Raw genomic sequence first — 21,413 nt, forward strand, 5'->3', positions numbered from 1 at the left:
ATTTGGATGCACGAGAAGAATTCCTCTCAATACAAGGCTTAGGCTAGCAAGGTTGTTTGAAGCAAACTCAAGTATAAAATGGTGCAGCAAGACTCACATATGAACATATTGTAAGCATTATAAGACTTTACATCGTCTCCTTGTTGTTCAAACACCTTAACTAGAAAATATCTAGACTCTAGAGACCAATCATGCAAACCAAATTTTAACAAGCTCTATGTAGTTCTTCATTAATAGGTGCAAAGTACATGATGCAAGAGCTTAAACATGATCTATATGAGCACAACAATTGCCAAGTATCAAATTATTCAAGACATTATACGAATTACCACATGCAGCATTTTCTGTTTCCAACCATATAACAATGAACAAAGTAGTTCAACCTTCGCAATGAACATTAAGAATAAAGCTAAGAACACATGTGTTCATATGAAACAGCGGAGCGTGTCTCTCTCCCACACAAAGAATGCTAGGATCCGATTTTATTCAAACAAAAACAAAAACAAAAGCAAACAGACGCTCCAAGTAAAGCACATAAGATGTGACTGAATATAAATATAGTTTCACTAGAGGTGACCTGATAAGTTGTCGATGAAGAAGGGGATGCCTTGGGCATCCCCAAGCTTAGATGCTTGAGTCTTCTTGAAATATGCAAGGATGAACCACGGGGGCATCCCCAAGCTTAGACTTTTCACTCTTCTTGATCATATTGTATCATCCTCCTCTCTTGACCCTTGAAAACTTCCTCCACACCAAACTCGAAACAAACTCATTAGAGGGTTAGTGCACAATTGAAAATTCATATATTCAGAGGTGACATAATCATTCTTAACACTTCTGGACGTTGCACAAAGCTACTGAAAGTCAATGGAACAAAGAAATCCATCAAACATAGCAAAACAGGCAATGCGAAATAAAAGGCAGAATCTGTCAAAACAGAACAATTTGTAAAGACGAATTTTTCTGGGGCACTTAACTTGCTCAGATGAAAAAGCTCAAATTGAATGAAAGTTGCGTACATATCTGAGGATCATGTACGTAAATTGGCAGATTTTTATGAGTTACCTATCGAGAATTCTACTCAAATTCGTGACAGTAAGAAATCTGTTTCTGCGCAGTAATCCAAATCTAGTATCAACATTACTATCAAAGACTTTACTTGGCACAACAATGTAATAAAATAAAGATAAGGAGAGGTTGCTACAGTAGTAACAACTTCCAAGACTCAAATATAAAACAAAAGTGCAGAAGTAAAATAATGGGTTGTCTCCCATAAGCGCTTTTCTTTAACGCCTTTCAGCTAGGCGCAGAAAGTGTGAATTAAGTAACATCAAGAGATGAAGCATCAACATCATAATTTTACTTACAAACACAACTTGTTGCAGAGGGTACCTTAGATGCTTAATTATCTAAATTTTTCATAGTGGTACTACGGGTTTTATCAGCTTTAGGCTTATAATAATTCTTTGGCTTAGGCACCTTAGAGACATACATGAATTTTTGCTCCTTGCCCACATAAGCTTTCTCCTTAAATTTAAGAGAAGAAAAAGTCGAACCCAATGTTCCCATAGCTTCTTCAAGTTTACCAATCCTATGGGTTTGATTACCATGGATAGCACAAGTTTCTAAAATAACAATTCTTTCATTAATTCATTCCTAGGGATTTATCAAGTTTATCAGTATTATCAAGTAATATTCCCAGTTTAGTATCAACACTTGGAAGATTTTTCTCTATGGCTTCCAACTTTTTCATGACATCCTCAAGAGAGATTTCAATTTTAGTTTCATTAATAGGTGGTATTCCAACTAGGCTCTCAATGATGCAACTAGCTTCTAAAGCAGGAGTACCTAGGAAATTACCCCCGAAAGAGTATCAAGAACATACCTATTCCAGCTAGATATACCAACATAAAAGTTCCTAAGTAGGATAATAGTGGAGTGTTTCTTAGTGCACCTATGATGAGCATCACTAATTCTATACCAAGCATCTTTAAAGCTTTCTCCACCTTGTTGCTTAAACGAACGAACTTCAACTTCAAGATTACTCATTTTTAGCAGTAGTAAATAAAGCAAACTAAATAAAGTAAATGCAAGTAACTAATTTTTTTGTGTTTTTAATATAAGAGCAAACAAAGCAGTAAATAAAGTAAAGTAAAGCAAGACAAAAACAAAGTAAAGAGATTGGATGTGGGAGACTCCCCTTGCAGCGTGTCTTGATCTCCCCGGCAACGACGCCAGAAAAAGTGCTTGATGCGTGCAAGACACACATCCGTTGGGAACCCCAAGAGGAAGGTGTGATGCGTACAGTAGCAAGTTTTCCCTCAGTAAGAAACCAAGGTTATCGAACCAGTAGGAGTCAAGGAACACGTGAAGGTTGTTGGTGACGGAGTGTAGTGCGGCGCAACACCAGGGATTTCGGCGCCAACGTGGAACCTGCACAACACAATCAAAGTACTTTGCCCCAACGTAACAGTGAGGTTGTCAATCTCACAGGCTTGCTGAAAACAAAGCATTAGATGTATAGTGTGGATGATTGTATTTCAGATGTAAAGAATGGACTGGGGTCCACAGTTCACTAGTGGTGTCTCCCATAAGATAAATAGCATGTTGGGTGAACAAATTACAGTTGGGCAATTGACAAATAGAGAGGGCATAACAATGCACATACATGTCACGATGACTACTATGAGATTTAATCAGAGCATTACGACAAAGTACATAGACCGCTATCCAGCATGCATCTATGCCTAAAAAGTTCACTTTCAGGTTATCATCCGAACCCCTTCCGGTATTAAGTTGCAAACAACAGACAATTGCATTAAGTATGGTGCGTAATCTAATCAACACAAATATCCTTAGACAAAGCATCAATGTTTTATCCCTAGTGGCAACAGCACATCCACAACCTTAGAACTTTTTCATCCTTGTCCCCAGATTCAATGGAGGCATGAACCCACTATCGAGCATAAATACTCCCTCTTGGAGTTACAAGTATCAACTTGGCCAGAGCCTCTACTAGCAACGGAGAGCATGCAAGAAAATAAACAACATATATGATAGATTGATAATCAACTTGACATAGTATTCAATATTCATCGGATCCCAACAAACACAACATGTAGCATTACAAATAGATGATCTTGATCATGATAGGCAGCTCACAAGATCTAACATGATAGCACAATGAGGAGAAGACAACCATCTAGCTACTGCTATGGACCCATAGTCCAGGGGTGAACTACTCACATATCGATCCGGAGGCGATCATGGCGATGAAGAGCCCTCCGGGAGATGATTCCCCTCTCCGGCAGGGTGCCGGAGGCGATCTCCTGAATCCCCCGAGATGGGATTGGCGGCGGCGGCGTCTCTGGAAGGTTTTCCGTATCGTGGCTCTCGGTACTGGGGGTTTCGCGACGAAGGCTTTAAGTAGGCGGAAGGGCGGAGTCGGAGGGCTGACAGGGGCCCCACACGCTAGGGCGGCGCGGGCCCCCCTTAGGCCGCGCGGCCCTAGTGTGGCGGCACCTCGTCGCCCCACTTCGTGATCCTTTCGGTCTTCTGGAAGCTTCGTGGAAAAATAAGACCCTGGGTGTTGATTTCGTCCCATTCCGAGAATATTTCCTTTGTAGGATTTCTGAAACCAAAAACAGCAGAAAACAACAACTGACTCTTCGGCATCTCGTCAATAGGTTAGTGCCGGAAAATGCATAATAATGACATATAATGTGTATAAAACATGTGAGTATCATCATAAAAGTAGCATGGAACATAAGAAATTATGGATACGTTTGAGACGTATCAGGCAGCGGGAAGTGGTCTTTCGGGCAGTGCTTATTAAGGCTGGTGTAGTCGATGCACATGCGGAGAGCGGTCGTGTATTTTTTCGGCACCATAACGGGGTTGGCCACCCATTCAGATTCCTTGAGTTCTCGAATGAATCCTGCTTTGCGGAGTCGACTAACTTCTTCGCCAATTGCTCTCCTCTTCGGTTCAGAAAACCGGCGCATCGATTGCTGTACTGGTTTGGCTGTCGGATCAACATTGAGGGCGTGCTCAGCGAGTTCCCTGGGGATACCTGGCATGTCGGATGGTTCCCATGCAAATATCTCCCAACGCTCACGGAGGAACTCGATGAGCGCGCCTTCCTATGCATCAGTAAGGTCTGCCGACGTGTTGACCGTATTCTTCGGGTCAGTGGGGTGCACCTGCAGCTTCTTTGTCTCCTTCGCAGCGTCAAATTCGTTGGCCCTTACGTTTCGATTGTCGGCTGGTGGCTGTGCATGATCCGTGACGGCGTCGACAGCGTTGAGTTCTTCCTTTGCTCCGAACCTTGAGGCAATGTTCTGGAATTCTCTGTCGCAATTGTCTGAACGGGTGAAGCTTCCATGAACGGTTATCGGAGTCCCATTGTTGCCAGGCATCTTCAACTTCAGATATGCGTAATGAGGTATGGCCATAAATTTGGCAAAGGCGGGCCTGCCGAGGATGGCGTGGTATTGAGATTCCCAGTCGACTACTTCAAACTCGATTTTCTCCCTCCTGAAATTGCTAGGTGTGCCAAAAACTACATCCAGTGATGTTTTGCCTAGAGAGTAAGCGGGTCGAGTCGGTATGATGCCATGGAATCCTGTATCGGACTCTCTCAGCATGTCGACTGTTAAACCCATTGCTTTCATCGTGTTAGCGAATAACAGGTTCAAGCCACTTCCTCCATCCATGAATACTTTGCTCATATTGTACCCCCCGATCTGCGCCTCAAGGACAAGGGCTGCATGACCTGGTCTAGGGACGGCCTTCGGGTGGTCTGTCCTGTCGAAGGAGATGCTTTGCTGCGACCAGTCAATGAATTCGGGTGTGTCAACCATAGCAACTTCCGCATACTTCACTTCTCGTGAGAATTTCTTGATTTCCCTTTTTGAAAAGCTGGTTTTATTGATCATGTTGACCTGCCCGCATGGCTCTGGGAACGCTTCGGTTGGTACATACTTGTCTCTCTCCATTAGTTCATATGGTTCTGGTACATACGGTTCTGGCGGATAGTTGTAAGACCTCGTCCTCTTCTCCATTACGTGAACTCTTGATATGGCTTCGGCTCTAAGATCATCATAGAACCGTCGGATCTCCAGGAAGTGTCGGCAGTTCCTTAGCAGATGGCTGGACTTCTCTCGACCATCCTTTGGATAAATGTAAGAGTGGAGGTAGCATGGTACCTCGAGTTGCTCCGTAGCCGATAAATACGGTGAACGGGTGCGGCCATGGATCGGTTGCGTGTCCCGCTGTCCTCGTTCGGACTGGTGAGGGTGAGTCGCTGTACGTTCTTCCTCTTCACGGTGCGAGTCCCTTCGTCTTTTCCTTCGTCCCGTTGTGAGGTCGAAACTTCCTCGACTGCCTCCTTGCACGTTTCTGGACGGGATTTCCAAGGTTGCTGCCGGAGCGTCACCTGTCGGGACTGAGGTCCTCGAGCCAGATGTACTTGTCCTAGGGAGGCGAAGAAAACCTCCGGTGTCGATGATGAAGTGAACGCCTCCAAAAGTTGCGGTCATGCCGTCGCACGATTCTGCAGGGATCGAGTGCGGCGACTCGAGATGTGGTACGAACTTGAAGGATCCGCAGCGGATCGGGTCTTTTGGATCTGGTGGCGTTGGTGACTCGAGTACGAATGCCGCAGATGTGACTGGTATCGCCGATGACCTGCCTTGTGCCGACAGGGTTCCCACAGACGGCGCCAATTGTCGAGGGTGCTCCTCGGCAATGCCCTACGATAGGGGCTTAGGGTTGATGGAATCCTGCAAGCTGACACGAGACATCGGTTCACAGACAAGCGGGGAGAGCGATTTACCCTGGTTCGGGGCCCTCGATGAGGTAAAACCCTTACGTCCTGCCTGTCTGTTCTTTATTATGATGACAATGGGTTACAATGGGGTGCCGAATAGTTCGGCTGAGATCTCGTCGAGATGGTTAAGTGCTATGGTGACCTAGCTCTAAGCTTTTGGTGGCTAAGATTGCTAAGATTGATTGTGTCCCTCGGTCACCCCTCTCCTGGCCTTTATATAGGAGGACAAGTCTCAAGAGGTGTAACCGAGTGCGACTAGGTTTACAATAATTTTAGATCTAATATTTCCTTGTTCGACCGCTTCTTTGTCTTGCTTGCCAAGGAATCTTCTGGTGCACCACCCGGATGGGCCGCCTTGCCTCCAAGTGCTTTCACTGGCCCCCAACTGGTCAATACAGGATAGGGCAACGTCGGTTACCCGAAGGGTAATGCCCACGTCAACCGAGATTGCACCATTATCCATGTTGGATAAAATATCTCTTGTCCTGCCCCCAACCTGTAGACACCTAGCCCCAAACTGCTTTCCTCTTCTCCTCTCCCCGCTACAGTGCTCATGAGAGGCGAAAAGGAGAAGCCGCCTTTCCCTTGTCTTGCCGCCGGCCAGACCGTCGGTTCCCTCCCTCTCCGCCGGCCGCCTCGGCGGCGGGAGAGTGGGGGAACCACGGATCTGTGTTTCCGGCTTGTAGATAGTAGGGTTCTCGTGTCTGCCGGCGATGCTGTGATGGCGGAGGCGACGCCGGCAAGAATAATAGTGCCTCAGCTCAATCCCCATTGCGGCGGCGCTCTCCATGGCGGCGTCGGAGAGCTGGAGGCCGTGTGTACCCATGGATCGGGTGGATCTATGGGTCTAGGGTTCCTAGGAGGGTTGGCGCGGCGGCAGCGCTATCTCTCTCGTGGATTTTGTCCTCCTGATTCGTCGCTGTCAACACCCGGATTTTTAAGTCCGAATGCCTATTATGTCATACATCGCAATCCCAGGAATATTGTTGTTGCGAGGCATAATAGTTAAGTATCACAGTCATCATTCATTACAAACCATAACTCTTACAAATTGGAATCACATGATCCATATTACACGAATAGTTGATCTATTGATCAACGAACAAACACAAGTTCATAGTTCAACATAGCGGAAGCGTAAGATACAAGGACTCTCTAGTCCACAGGCCAACGCTTGACGTCGGAAGGCGCTTAGTTGTCGTAGGCGTCCTGCTGGTCATCTCCTTGGTCATCTTCATACTCTGGCCATTTGAATAGCCAGGGACAAAGCCGTGAGTACGTTGAGTACTCGCAAACTAATACTAATGTAAGTGCTAGACATTTCTAGTATGGTTTGCTAAGCTCTAGTTTATTTGCATAAAGCTAGTTTTAGTTCACAAAGTTTGAGAAAAGCTTATTCAAGTGCTAACTAACTCAAGTGGGAACATTAGTGTCATTCCCACCATTCAAGTGGTGATTTCAATTCAATTCACCACAAGTCATTTCACCATCACCCTTTTCAACATCATTTTCAAAGATATGACATCGGAAACTGTATGGCCTTTCCAACCGTCCGTAACCGTGGACGCGGCTATTCGAATAGGTTTACACTCTGCAGAGGTTGCACACTTGTGCCACAACATTTGATTTCATCCGTCGGGATTACCCCGAATCATCGTAACACAGTACGCGGATCATCAACCATAACGTTTCACTTACAAATCCTAGTATGAGCACCTCTCCCCATGAGCTTGGCCTCCCAGTGAAGACCAACTGTCAACCTGGGAACTGCACAGGGCTTGGGCCGGACATTCACCTCATTTCGCATCATATCATATCATTTCTTTTGTTGTAGAGGCAGCTTTCGGCGTAACCCCGATGACGCTTGTTTAGAGGGAACCCATACTAAGACGCATAAACTTCCAGTTAAGCCCTACCCATAATCAGGTACTGTGGGGGTACTTAATAATTGGAAAGGTATCGCATTCAAACCAACATCATTGTTTTATCAAAAATCACCATCTTCTCTTGTTCACATTCACCTTCAAAATCATTCAATGGAATGCATCTTCATTCCAAGGTTTCAAAAATCCTTCAAATTCACATTGTTCCCATCTAGAGTAGTCAAGTTTTATTTCATTAGCACTAGCTCTAAATCATGAGGGGTGCTATCTTGCTTTGCTTGGAGAGGCTAACTAACTACTCTAGTAACCCACTTGGACTTTGACCAAAGTTAACTATAAAAGTAACTCATTTAGAAAACAAGTAAAAACTTGTAACGTAAAAACTTGGGATGGGTTCATATAAGAAAAGATAAGAAACATGGTGCCTTGCCCCAAGGGGCTTTGCACTTTGCAAGAATAATAGCTTGCATTGGTAGTAGCTTGCCTTGGTAGTTCTCAAACTGTTCCTCCTCCTCCTCTTGGTAGCAACCTTCTTCTTCGGCGTACTCTCCGGTGCTACCGTCTAAATTTGAATACGAGTATAATTACTCACTAATTCAATGGCTATTCCATACATCACATATAACACACAAACTATTCTATGCACACAAAATAATCTACTTAGGTGCATGGGTTGTGGGGGTTAAATAGAATTCACTTCTTCGTATTTCATATGTAAATGATAGTTTCCATAGGGTTCTTGAGAAATAATTTCCTCTCATTGAAATCTTCTTAAGATTTAATTTCTCAAATAATCATGGATGAACTCATATTGACCTAAGTCAATTGTTCATCATCATCATTTGTGAAAAGGATTTAAATGAGGTAGATCACCTCATACTATTTAAATAACCCTACATTTGATTTAAATCTCAAGTAATTCATATAAGAGAGTTTGGGACCAGGGGTCCAAACATCCCATGAATCCATGTGAGACAAGTTTAAATGAAGTGTAATACTCCACATAATTTACCTTAATAGTTTTGGACAATATCAACTAGTTAAACTAGCCATAATATCCATTCATTAAACCATGGCATGATCATACAAAGTGACCACACCATTTTATTGCATAAACAATTAATGTAAGTCAAATGTGAGCTATTAGAGTTGGAATTAACTTAATATCTATTTTGGTTGATTTTTAAGAATTATTTGAATAGGGAAAAGTCCCTGTCTTGTTATTTTTATCACATTTATTCTACAAGGAATCTGGCCATGAGGCCAGTGGCATTGGCTAGATATTTTCATTAGCTTTCCAACAACATAAAATTCACTAAATTTGGTTTAGCCAATTTGAAACTATTGATTTTCAAAGTGGAGGCAGTATTCAAATTCATTTGGAATTAATTAAACTAGATTTGAATTAAACAGGCCGGCGGGAAAACTAAACGGGCCGGATTCAATTTAAACGGCCCAAGGCCAGCCCAGCCACGGTCCAGTGCCGCGCGGGCTGCCTGACAAAGGGTCCCGCATGTCAGCGGCTCATCTAACCCGAATCGGTAAGTTTCAATGTGGGGCGTAGGATTAGAAATAGATCGGAGGGCCGTGGTTCATCGTCGTCTCCGACGAGAACCCGACGGTGCGGCGGCGGCAGTAGGGGGTGGGAGAGCTTACGGCGGCTCCAGCGAGGGATGGCAGTGTGCGCGAGGTAGATGTGGACGACGGCGGTTCTCCTGGTACCGGCGGCTCGTCCTGGGGCGGCTCCAATCGACGGCGAGCTTCCGCGGCGGCGTGCGGCAGTGAGGTAGAAATTGGGCGGCGTCAGTGGCTAATGTCGACGGTGGAGTGGTTCTGGCGGTCGAGTGAGAAGAGGGGAAGGTGATGGTGTGCTCAGATCGACGAGGAGAGGTCTCCTTTTATAGGCGAGCAAGGGTGCTGCGGGGCAGTGGCAAGGTCGACCATGGCGCGGCATCTCCGGCGAGCGGTCGAGCTAGGCGAGGTGGTGGCAGTGTTCTACGGTTCCTGGCGATGCTATTGGCGGCGACAGCTTGGTCGGGGAGGGCCTGGTTGGGTCGCATTGCTTCCAGGCATGTCGCGGCAGTGGCGGGATCTTCTTCCCCGTTCACGGCGGCGGCGGTCCAGGGTCTGGTCGTGGCCATGTCTGGCGGCGTCGTGGTGGCGTGGTGATGCTCAACGGCTAGCAAGCGGGGCCAGGGCGAGCGCGAGGTAGTGGCGCGGCGCGTGTCCAGTGCGTGTCCACGGCGTGCACACACGCGACACGAACGGCATCCTGGCGCGTTCTGGGCGCGCTGTCTCCGGCGACTCCACGGCGGCTACGGCGAGCTGGTGAGTGCTAGGCGGGGTAGAGAGGCGTGCTGGCGATGCTGGACACCAGGGCCAAGGTTGGAGAGTGAGGGGGAGAGGGGTGGCTCGACATGGCCGGCATGGCCATGTCATGCATGCTAGGGTTTGCCTCCCTAGGTTACTATGGGGTATTAAGTGAGAGAGGGGACCAGGGGACCATTTAGGGTAGTGTAGTGTAGATTAGGTTTGTGTAGAACACTATTTCAAATAGTGTCAAATAGTGCCATGTTTGGAAATTGTGAAAAATGTCTAAATTTGAAATAATTCAAATGGTGCATCTATTTGAAAAGTGTGGGTTTAGATAAGTTGTATTTGACCAGAGATGAGTAGAGGTGGTGGTGGAATTTTAGAATTCAAAAATTTGCAAAATTGGCTAAGTGGGGGAATGTTGCATATGTTAAAAAGTTAAGACTTTGGATGAGCATTGCTCATGATCAAAGATGAATTTGGCATGGTGATCTTCACCAAAGTTGTTCACCTTGATGTTGACTTTGAAATGGTGCAAAGAGTTAGCAAGAATTGGTTTGGGAAAAATGAATGGCAAGGGCTCAAAGTGGTGATCAGACTATAATTGTCAATTTTGACCATTATCATATGTGAGTGGGATTTGTGTTTGAAATTCATTTGAATTGTGAAACTTTGATTCCAAAAGTTGTAATAAGTGTTTAATAACATTATTCAACTAATGGTGAAGACCAAATTGGTCTAGGGTCAAAATTTATAAAAATGCCATAGGGCATATGTGAGGGTTTTTAGGGTTTTGCAATTTATGGATTTTCCTCCTTTTTGATTTATTTGGTTGGTGATCTTTATATGATCACACTAGGGTTTTAGAGCATCTCAAATACAAGTAACAACAATCATCATGGCATATCACTCAAATGCACAAGTCCTATGCAGGGTACTATATGCAAATAGAAAAGTTTTTGTTGGTTTGAAATTTTGCTTTCTGGATTTCTCTAACTTTCTTTTTATTGAAATTTGGGGTGTTACAGTCGCCGTGGCTGCGTCTACTCCAACGACGCCATGGAGCTTGGGAGGTGATGTACAGGAGCAGCGTCGGCATCAGATGCCGGCAGGCTCCAGAGGCTGGCTTGGCCGACGCGGGATTGGTGGTTGCGGATGGGCGACGCGGCGGTTTTCCATCGACCTTGTCGATTGGCTCCGGTGGCGTGGCGACTCGGACGAGCTCGGGGGTCTTCCCGGCCGATGTTCCCCAAAGAAAGCAATCCCGTCGGGCGCGGCGGGTGCGGATAGAGGTCCACAAAGCAGCGGTGTCTGCGAGGGTGTTCCTCCGAGTCTTGGTGAGTGGGCTCCATCTCCTTCCCCTTCGGCGTCTCCGACGGCGGCGGTTGCAGGAGGTGCACGATGGTGTTCTGCACAGAGATCTTCAGGGCCTCTTTGTAATTTTCTATTTTCGCAAGGTCTTTTGTGCAAAGTGTCAGCACAGCTAGTGTTCTGGGGTGTTCGTGATGTTTCTGCGTTGTAACCAACTTCTACTATAAATGGATGCGCGGTAACTTTTCTCAAAAAAAAAAAAACCTGTAGACACCTTCATAAATAGGTCAAAATTACCCACTCGCTGTAGAAATTAGCATGAATAGAGCAAAGATGTACATCGGTAGATAACCTGCATGAGTGAAAAAATCATAAAAATCCTTATCATTTCTACATAGCCACAACGACCAAATAACATCTAGCGCTCCCACCCTAATAAATACATTGAACTCATGATCCACACTATTTATCTAATTGTTGAGTATATTAGCAACGCTACGTGGCGGGTATAAGAGGATCTCTAGTAGTGCCCGTAAAAGTGGGAACCAAAAAAGTGGAGTTCAGTCTCCTGAATTTTACGATTTCGTCGATTTTAGTCGAGGCGCAGAGTAGAAACTGAAAAGACGAACTGAAAAAGAAAATCAAACATCGCGGGAAATTTTTGGGGACGAACATGCGAAATGGAACGAATTTGGTGCTCTGGTCGAGCTACATTCATTTACATACTATAGCTAAAATAAACAACTAATCCTACGCCACGCGAGTAATCTAACCCAAAATTGGCCCCGAGATAGTCACCGGGGCCTCTACGTGCGGCGGAGGAAGGACCGGATGCGGCGGAGGAAGCCTAGGCGATGACGATGGCGGCGAGCTCGAAAACCGTCGCTTTCATGGAGTTCCCGCAAGTGAGGGGAAGCACCGGCGCGTCTTCGTCGTCTTCAGTGTCCTGGTGTGGTGGAAGCGTCAGCGGCAGCGGTGGGCTGGACGAGCCGCCGGACGTGACCTCGCCGTCCCCATCGCGCGCATCAATGCGCGTCAACCTGCGCGCCGCTTGCGCGCTCCCTCGAAGCGCGTCCACTTCGTGCGGTCCGCCTCCGACCGCACAACTGGCAGACGAAGTGGCGAGCATCCGCCGCCGATTCGGCCGCCTCCCCTACTGCATCGTTATGCGCGCGCCATTGCGAACCGAGGGAAGGTCGCGGTGGAGCGGATAGCGCGATGGAGCGGCCGGAATTCCTCGCCGGAGGGCGAGGGTTTTTCGTGGCAGAGGAGCGGGTGCGGCGGCGGGAAGTGGGGTTTTGGAACCCTACTCCACTCCGCGGCTTTTATAAATAGGGGCCGCGTGCTCACTTTCTCAGGCCCCGAGAAAGTTTTACGGGCCGGGCTACCGATTTAGGTGCTGTTCTACGACGCTTTCGGCCCAAACCCGTAAATCCACCGGAAAAGTTTAGTTCTAGCGACATTTACGGGTTCTGTTAGATTTGCTCTAAGGTAGAACCTATTCGGATGGCCAATCGTATAGATCTAGCAATAGTACATGTACTAAAAGAATAAATGTTTGATAATCTCGGCATGGTCATAGAGTACACATTTATACTTTCGTGCCATCACAATGTCGTATTTAGTGAGGATTTCCCCTCTATGAAGATACCATGCGAAGATCTTAGTCCTCCGCGGAATTTTCATTTTCCAATTTTTTTTTGTTACTATCAACTAGGACGTCTAACCGATTAAACCTCTATACATAGAATCAATTGAGAATTCGCCACTCTCTTGTAGCTTCCATTGAAACTCGTCAGTCCCTTGTATTAATTGGATCAAAGCCAAACTTTATAGCAAAGCATTTCATGATGCAAGCCTGGAACTAACAAGATCTCTTCTAAACAACACATTTGGTGGTGAATACTCCAAAATCTTAACGATAGAATTGTCTTTGTAACGCACAATATTCTACGGAGCAAGATATTGTTCACCAGGTGTAGTATTTTCCAGCCACATATCCCCCCAAAACCTAATTTCCTACCCATCCTAGTTGTGATCGAACCATATGGAAAGAATAATTTCTTCTTCATCATTATGCCAGCCCAGAAATGTGAGTTCCCAGGTTGCCAGTAAACATAAGACAATGTAAATAAGCTTACGTATTTCTCTTTTAGAAGAGTTTGCCACAACCCATCCTCGGTAACGATCTTTAAAAGCCATTTACGTAGTTGTGATCGATAGATATTGCTCACCAAGTGTAGAATTTCCCAGCCACTTATCCCGCATAACATTATTTCCGAACCATCCTAGTTGTGATCAAACCAAATGGGAAGAATAATTTCTTCGTCGTCATTAGACTAGCCCAGAAATGCGAGTCCCTAGATTTCCAATAAACATAAGACAATGCACATCAGCTTATGCATTTCTCTTTTAGAAGAGTTTGCCACACCCCATGCCCAGTAAGAAGTTTTAAAACTCATTTACCTAGAAGGGATTTGTTCTTGATCTCAAGGTCATAGATCCCAATTCATCCTTGATCTATACAACGACAAACTACATTTCATTTAGCCAATTAATATTTCTTTCTCATTATATCCTTGCAAAAGAAATCTTGAGCGGAAATAATCCAACCGTTGTAAGACTCCTTTATGTAGTTGAAAGAATGAAATCATATACAACACCATATTATTTAGTACTATTAATGAGAACTAATCTTCTAGAGATAGTACTTTCTCTTTCCAACTACTTAATCACTTTTGTAGCCGTTTCTCGACTTGTTTCCATTCAACATTTGGGAGTCTCTAATATTGTATCGGTTTGCCTAGATAGATGATAGGAAACAGGCCTTGCCCGCATGCAAAAAAGTTTGGTGTAAAGGGCAACCTCATCTTGAATCTCACCGATGCAAAATAATTCACTTTTGTGGAAACTAATTTTGATTTCTGAAAGCCGCTTGAAAGTTTTCTCTCCTTTTCAAGGTCATGATTCATACATAAAATTGTAACGTCAACAAATTGAAGGATAGGCAGCCTACAATCCATGAGCTATGGAACTACAACTTTAATTAGCCATTTTTTGCGCGCTATATAATTATAGCTAACATATCAGCCACTATATTAAATAGCATGGGTGAGCATGAATCGCGTTGTCTTAACCCTTTTTGGTTTGGAAATACTACCTCCGATTCAAGGAATAAGACGCCCTCGTTTTACGTGCTTTTTGTTTGACCAAAAATTACTTTAAATATATAAAGATTGTTTCTATGAAATTAGCATCATTAGAAAGTGCTTTTCAATACGAATCCAACGATACTAATTACATATAATATAATCAAGATTGTGTTGGTCAATTTTTATGATCAAAGTTCGTCTTGGAATACGCGTGCGCCTTATTCTTTGGGACGGAGGTAGTATCGGCCAACCTCATCATTGATTTTAATGGTCACACTTCTTTTGAAAAGAAAGTTATGGATTAGCGCAAGCTACTCATCATAAAATAATTCATTCTCAGAGTCCGTTGGAGAAAAGACCATATAACTTTATCTTAAGCCTTTTCAAAGTCAACTTTAATATTAGTTCATTCAACATTTTTCGATGTAACTCGTGGACCATGAACCATCTAGGATATTTCTTCCTTACATAAAAAAAGCATTCTGGGTGAGGCGAGCAACATGGTTACAACCGAATTAAGGCTAATAGTCGTGAATATTTCGAAGCTAACATTAAAAAGATAGATATACATATATTGTTGGATCCTTTCTGCTCCATTAACCTTTGCAACAAAATTATCTCACCAAAATTTAGGTGAAATAGATCTAGCTGTCCATCATGAAGAATGATGACCAATTCTAGCACGCCCAATCTAATATCTTCTACAAGTTTTGATAAAACTCATCTAGAAAACCATCCGAACCTGGGGCTTTGTTGTGCCCATTTCACCTAGAAAATAACTGCAGCATGTAGCGAATTTTCACATAGTTCTATGTGACACTTTCTACTTGCTAAAAGGAGAAATTGTAAGCTTGAGATAAGGGACAGTATTAAATTGAGATTGATTACTTTACTCTTTTGCTTCATGCATATAGGGTATTAAGATTCAGTATACGTCACTGCACTCCACGTTTGGAATGGCAGGACCGCAGCCGAAGGGGAAAAAATTATGGTGCCCTGCTAGAGAAGTGAAGCGCATACCTAACCAACAGATTATGCTTGGATGATAAAGGAATACGGTGCAAGATCCTTCTACCAACATTGCTTCATGTTTCCTTCCAGTACTAAGTAAAACATACTGTACAATGATTTTGATCACCTGTCCACTGGCATCCCTGACATCCTAGACCTGTTAAGGCATCACATCGGCGAGGTCCTTGCCCTTCAGGAAGACAGGAACCCCTCCTCCACGAGCTGACGCTCCGCTGGCGGCAAATCGTTCAAGAGATCGTCACCCTTCGCACCTGAGGGGAAGTTGTTTAAGAGGAAGTCGAGCGCCGGCATCTCCAGGAAGGCGTTGACGAGGTCCATCGACGACTCGTCCTTTTTTACCACCATCGTCTCTGCTGTGGCATCCCCGTCCTCGCTTGGTTGCTTGAAGTTGGTGACAGCTCTCGCGCCATGCAGCTTGACGGCCGCGGCATCGTATGCTCTGGCGGCCTCCCCGGGGACGTCGAAGGTGCCAAGCCACGTCGGAGCCTTTCCCCTGCAGTGTCTGATTTTCGCCCCATACCGGCCGCTGAGAGTCCGGTGCACACCGCGGAACTCCGTCCAGGCGTCCGACCGAGACGCCGTCTTCTTCACAGCCCGCCCCGTGACTTGAAACTCGACGGCCGCTGCGTCGTACGCTTTGGCAGCGTCCTCAGCGGTTTCGAAGGTGCCAAGCCAGACATGGCCGCCCCTCGACGGAACCCAGATCTGCGCCCCGTACCGTCCGCTTGGTTTCAGGCGCACACCACGGATCTGGGTTTGCGTGGCCTTCTTCACCCTCCCGCTACGAACAGCTTTCCCATGCTCCTTCCAGAGTTCACTCACGCCGGCGCCTAAGACTTGTCCTTGGATGCTCTGCGCCATCACCACCATCACTCATGTGGTCCCTCGCGATTCCGATAGTCACGAGAAGGAGCATAAATGAGGCAGCTTTTACGAGGTTTGGGAAGGAACTGGTTAGCCAAAAGTAGTTGGATAGGCGCGCTTTGACGTGTAGCTTGCATCTTGTTCTGATACAACGTGGCCGATGTGGTAGAACGGTAGACCGTTTTCGTCTGTGTTGTTGCCGTGCGTAATGTGTTTTGTTTTCTTAACGTTTAATCTTAGTGACGCACATATATCTAAAGTGGCAACTTCGACTTATGTATCACCATAGTACTACTGGCTACCTAATAAGAAACTAACATATGTTCATGGGCAACAAACATGCATCTGATAATTAAAATTTAGGCGCTTTTCGGTGATCCTTTCAGACCTCACTTATGTTGGCGCTGAAGGTTGGTTCTTGGATGCTCTGTGCCATCACTCACGTATAGTTGCGCCCGGTTCCTGGACGGGGCGGTCGTCATGAGAGGGAGAAGAAAGGACGCACCTATTTGGGGTTCAGGAAAGAATAGGTAAGCCAAATAGACACAATAGTAGTTGGAAAGGAACGTGCCTGCATCATGTTCCAACACAACGTGGCTGATGTGGTAGAACGGTACGTAGACTGTTTTTGTTTGTAGCGTTGCCGTGTGTAATATGTTTTGTTTTTCTTAACGTTTAATCTTAATGACACATAGATCTATAAAGTGGAAATTTCGGGTTGCGGATCAGCGTGGTTCTATTGACTACCACTAGTGGAAAACAGGCCTAATGTCGCGGGTCGTACGACCCTTTTGTCGCGGGCGGACAGCCGCGACAACGGAGGCGCGACAAAAGGGCCTTTTGTCGCGGGTCTCTTACAACCCGCGACATAAGGTCCACCACGTGGCAGCCGCGGGTCGCGCAGGGGACAGGCCCTTTTGTCGCGGGCGGTATTACCACCCGCGACAAAAGGCCCTCTACGTGGCAAGCGCACAACGCTGCTGCTTTAGGGTCTGAGAGGTGCCGCCCCCCCCCCCCCCCCCCCCGCCACCCCCCGCCATTCGAAAATAAAAGTTGGATATATTTGTACGCTACTAGATCAGTGGTACACGTTCATTCATTATATATATATATATAGATCGATCAAACAAATGTTGGAAGCAAAAGTCGATTCCCCTTACATGTAGATTCCCCTTACATATATATATACATTTAGCTCACGATCGACAAGCGGTACTAACGACCGTCTATTTGGAGGTAGAGCATCTATTTGGACTAAACAAGCCTTTGTTGTTTAGTACTTCTCTAACCAAAAGTCCCGCCAGTTCCTCCGCAATTCCTAGTAGGTGTTCCTTTGGTTGGAGTCTGTCCCGCATGTAGTCGACCTATATACGAAAATGAGATGAGTATGACTATATCAATCTTGATAACGAAATATTGACGATAATAAATAAAGTTTGTGAGTGTTATTGCTTACGTTGAATTTATTGTTATTCTGCCTCTCAGTGGTTAACATGCGAATGGACTCGCAAACGTAGTATCCACATAGATTCGTCCCTTGTGGCTGCTGAGGGCACGGTACAGGAGTAAATGTTAGCTTCTCTGCCCAGGTACTCTGCTTATGATGGTTTTGAAAGCTGTCCAAGCCCTGCCAGGTAAAAGAATGATTGAATGAGTGGATAATTACTTGATATCTCACGAAAGATATAGCGCGGCGATGAAGGAAATTACACTTGGAGCAACTTCTGCAAGTCGCTGAACCCGTCCACGCCTCTACTCGGTGGGTCTCTTAATTCAACTATTCCCTTATCGTGTTGAATGTCTAGTAGAATCCAGTGGAAGCTGCACATGTTATATACGTCGGGAATTACACTTAACATCGAGTAAGAAAAATTGGATGTGCATAAAAGATCATTATGACTCTCACTCGTAGTTGTAAGGATACAATATTGAATCACATAAATATTGCTCCACCAAAAACCTTAGTAGGTTTCCCCCCGTATCTTCGCGGTTATGCTTTACCGTTTCAACATGTATTTTATCTGGGTCCATAAACCCAATATTGATAATATTATTACTTTTGCATTCACTGATCTTCAGTCTGCATAATAGAGAACACATAAGATATAATGAGTATATGCAATGAGAACGAACATGAACTGAATGAAAATGAACTTATATGTAGTTAAAAACTTACAAGCAATAGCAACTCATGAGAGATTTGTCGAGGGCTTCTAAATTGAATAACTGCGCGTAGTTCATTCATCTCAATATGGATCTCCTCCTTTCGGTAGTAATATTCCCATGGTATAGTCGCCACGATGTACATTATGTTCTCCTTGCATGCATCAAGGTACCACTGATGCAAATTCCGCATATGTGTTGGCAGTTTATGCAGCTGCTCTGTGCTGACCAAGTCGGCCCCGTAGACAAATTTAGGAGCTATATCAGCAGTGGGTAGTGCAACATCTGCTGCATACATCAATTCCTCCACGGTAACGTCACAGGCAGCCGCTAGCTTTGCAGCTTCTTCCATATCGAAACCACCCTGATTGTGGTACAGCTTGGGAACATTAAACACTTTGAGTGCTGGGATCGATTGTTTGGGCTGATCTCCGAGGAGGGGAACTTCCTTTCTCTTTTTTCCTTTTGTCGTTTGCTTGGCCTTGAGGGGTGCAGTTGTTGAACTTGACTTCTTCTCGGCTGCACTTCTAGCTGATGATTTGCTCGTGGTAGCAATATCCTTCTTCTTACCCTTGTCATCCTTGTTCTTCTTAGCCTTTTCATTCTCGCTCTTGTCATCAATTACCTTCGCAAGAGTGCGTGTATAGTCATCCTTCTTCTCGTGTAACTCTTACTGCGATGGTGTGTTCAGAAAACTAGTAGCATATGCTATTTGCTTCTCTGTGTATGGCTCTAGCGCAGGAGGTTTTGGCTTATGGAAATGATCATAGTTGTATTTCTTAACAATGGCATCATTTTCCTCCGGGGTACGATCGTAAGGACGGGGGGGGGGGGGAACCTTTGGTACTTTTGGGAGGGGCGACATCTTGCGGACAGGACTCTTGAAACGCTTCCGGCTGGGTGCATTCCGAGTCTTAGTGGGCGGAGGCGGCGGCGCTGGAGATGGAGATGGACTACCGATGTCGTGGTCGACGTCGTACCCACGGGGTGATGGTGGCGACATGTGATCAGTAGGAGGAGGTGATGGTGGCCTGCGATCACCTGGAGGAGGTGATGGTGACCTGCTGGGACGACTGGTACTAGGTGCTACCCAGCCTGGCAGCCTGATGTTCTTCTTTTCCCAGAGAATGATTTCTCCCAGCACCTCTCTGAGTGTAAGCCCCCCATCACCTCCAGGGATATCGAGCTCCAATGTCTCCCACGACGGGACAACTGAATCCACCCCGACACGAGCATAGCCAGCTGGAATCGGATTGTCATGCCATGTTGCCGGCTCACCTTCAGGTCCAAATGCCGGTAAGACATAGCCGACCGCCACCTTAACAGAAACCTTCCTGAACACCTCATGGAGATCACAAGGTGTTTGCTCCTTGATTCCATCCAAGGGGTCGCCAGGACCGGCATCTATCATCATCCGTGTAGTAGGGGCCTCCGAGTCGGCCACGCTGCTGTCTCGTCGCTGAGATATGTCAGCGGTATTATCTGGCGGGCGCTGTCCTTTTAGTTCATTTATCTCCCGCTGCTGCTGCTGAAGCTCCCGCTGCTGCTGGTCAAGTCGGCGTTGGAACTCGGCCATCCGGTCATTCTGCACCTCTAGCTGGCGTTGTTTAGCTCTCGCTCGGCTTCTATAAGTCTCCGCGTCGGCCGGAAACCCAAGCGACCATGGAACACTAGGGCCGAAGCCTCTTGTTCGTCCTCCCTTCTCAGGATTACCGAGGACAAGTGATACGTCTCCGACGTATCGATAATTTCTTATGTTCCATGCCACATTATTGATGTTATCTACATGTTTTATGCACACTTTATGTCATATTCGTGCATTTTCTGGAACTAACCTATTAACAAGATGCCGAAGTGCCAGTTCCTGTTTTCTGCTGTGTTTGGGTTCCGTAATCGTCGTAACGAAATCGTCTCGGACTCGGACGAAATCAACGCCCAGGTTCCTAGTTTGCCCGGAAGCATCCAGAACACACGAGAACCGCCAGAGAGGGGGCACTGGGCCCCCAGACCATAGGCCGGCGCGGCCCAGGCCCTGGCCGCGCCGCCCTATAGTGTCGCCACCCCTTCGACCCTCTGACGCCGCCTCTTCGCCTATTTAAGCCTCCTCGACCTAAAACCTCGAGACAAAAAAGCCACGGTACGAGAAACCTTCCAGAGCCGCCGCCATCGCGAAGCCAAGATCTGGGGGACAGGAGTCTCTGTTCCGGCACGCCGCCGGGACGGGGAAGTGCCCCCGGAAGGCTCCTCCATCGACACCACCGCCATCTCCATCAACGCTGCTGTCTCCCATGAGGAGGGAGTAGTTCTCCATCGAGGCTCGGGGCTGTACCGGTAGCTATGTGGTTCATCTCTCTCCTATGTACTTCAATACAATAATCTCATGAGCTGCCTTACATGATTGAGATTCATATGATGATGCTTGTAATCTAGATGTCGTTATGCTAGTCAAGTGAATTTTACTTATGTGATCTCCGGAGACTCCTTGTCCCACGTGTGTAAAGGTGACAGTGTGTGCACCGTGTGGGTCTCTTAGGCTATATTTCACAGAATACTTATTCACTGTTGAATGGCATAGTGAGGTGCTTATTTATATCTCTTTATGATTGCAATGTATTTGTATCACAATTTATCTATGTGCTACTCTAGCAATGTTATTAAAGTAGTTTTATTCCTCCTACACGGTGTAATGGTGACAGTGTGTGCATCCGTGTTAGTACTTGGTTTATGCTATGATCATGATCTCTTGTAGATTGCGAAGTTAACTATTGCTATGATAGTATTGATGTGATCTATTCCTCCTTTCTTAGCATGAAGGTGACAGTGTGCATGCTACGTTAGTACTTGGTTTAGTCGAATTGATCTATC

General features: G+C 45.8%; 1 protein-coding gene across 1 annotated transcript; it reads right to left on the reverse strand.

Moving 5' to 3' along the window:
* Window positions 1-15,692: 15,692 nt before the first annotated feature.
* On the reverse strand, window positions 15,693-16,382 carry LOC127315451 (APETALA2-like protein 3). The gene has a single exon (XM_051345937.1). The coding sequence runs from the start codon at window positions 16,380-16,382 to the stop codon at window positions 15,693-15,695; it is 690 nt and encodes a 229-aa protein (XP_051201897.1).
* Window positions 16,383-21,413: the final 5,031 nt, after the last annotated feature.

The sequence above is a fragment of the Lolium perenne genome, chromosome 7 (genome assembly GCF_019359855.2).
Source record: "Lolium perenne isolate Kyuss_39 chromosome 7, Kyuss_2.0, whole genome shotgun sequence".
NCBI classification, from domain to species: domain Eukaryota; kingdom Viridiplantae; phylum Streptophyta; class Magnoliopsida; order Poales; family Poaceae; genus Lolium; species Lolium perenne.

Excerpts from the sequence above, each read along its gene's own strand:
- LOC127315451 (XM_051345937.1), bottom strand. The coding sequence starts at position 16,382 with ATGGCGCAGAGCATCCAAGGACAAGTCTTAGGCGCCGGCGTGAGTGAA.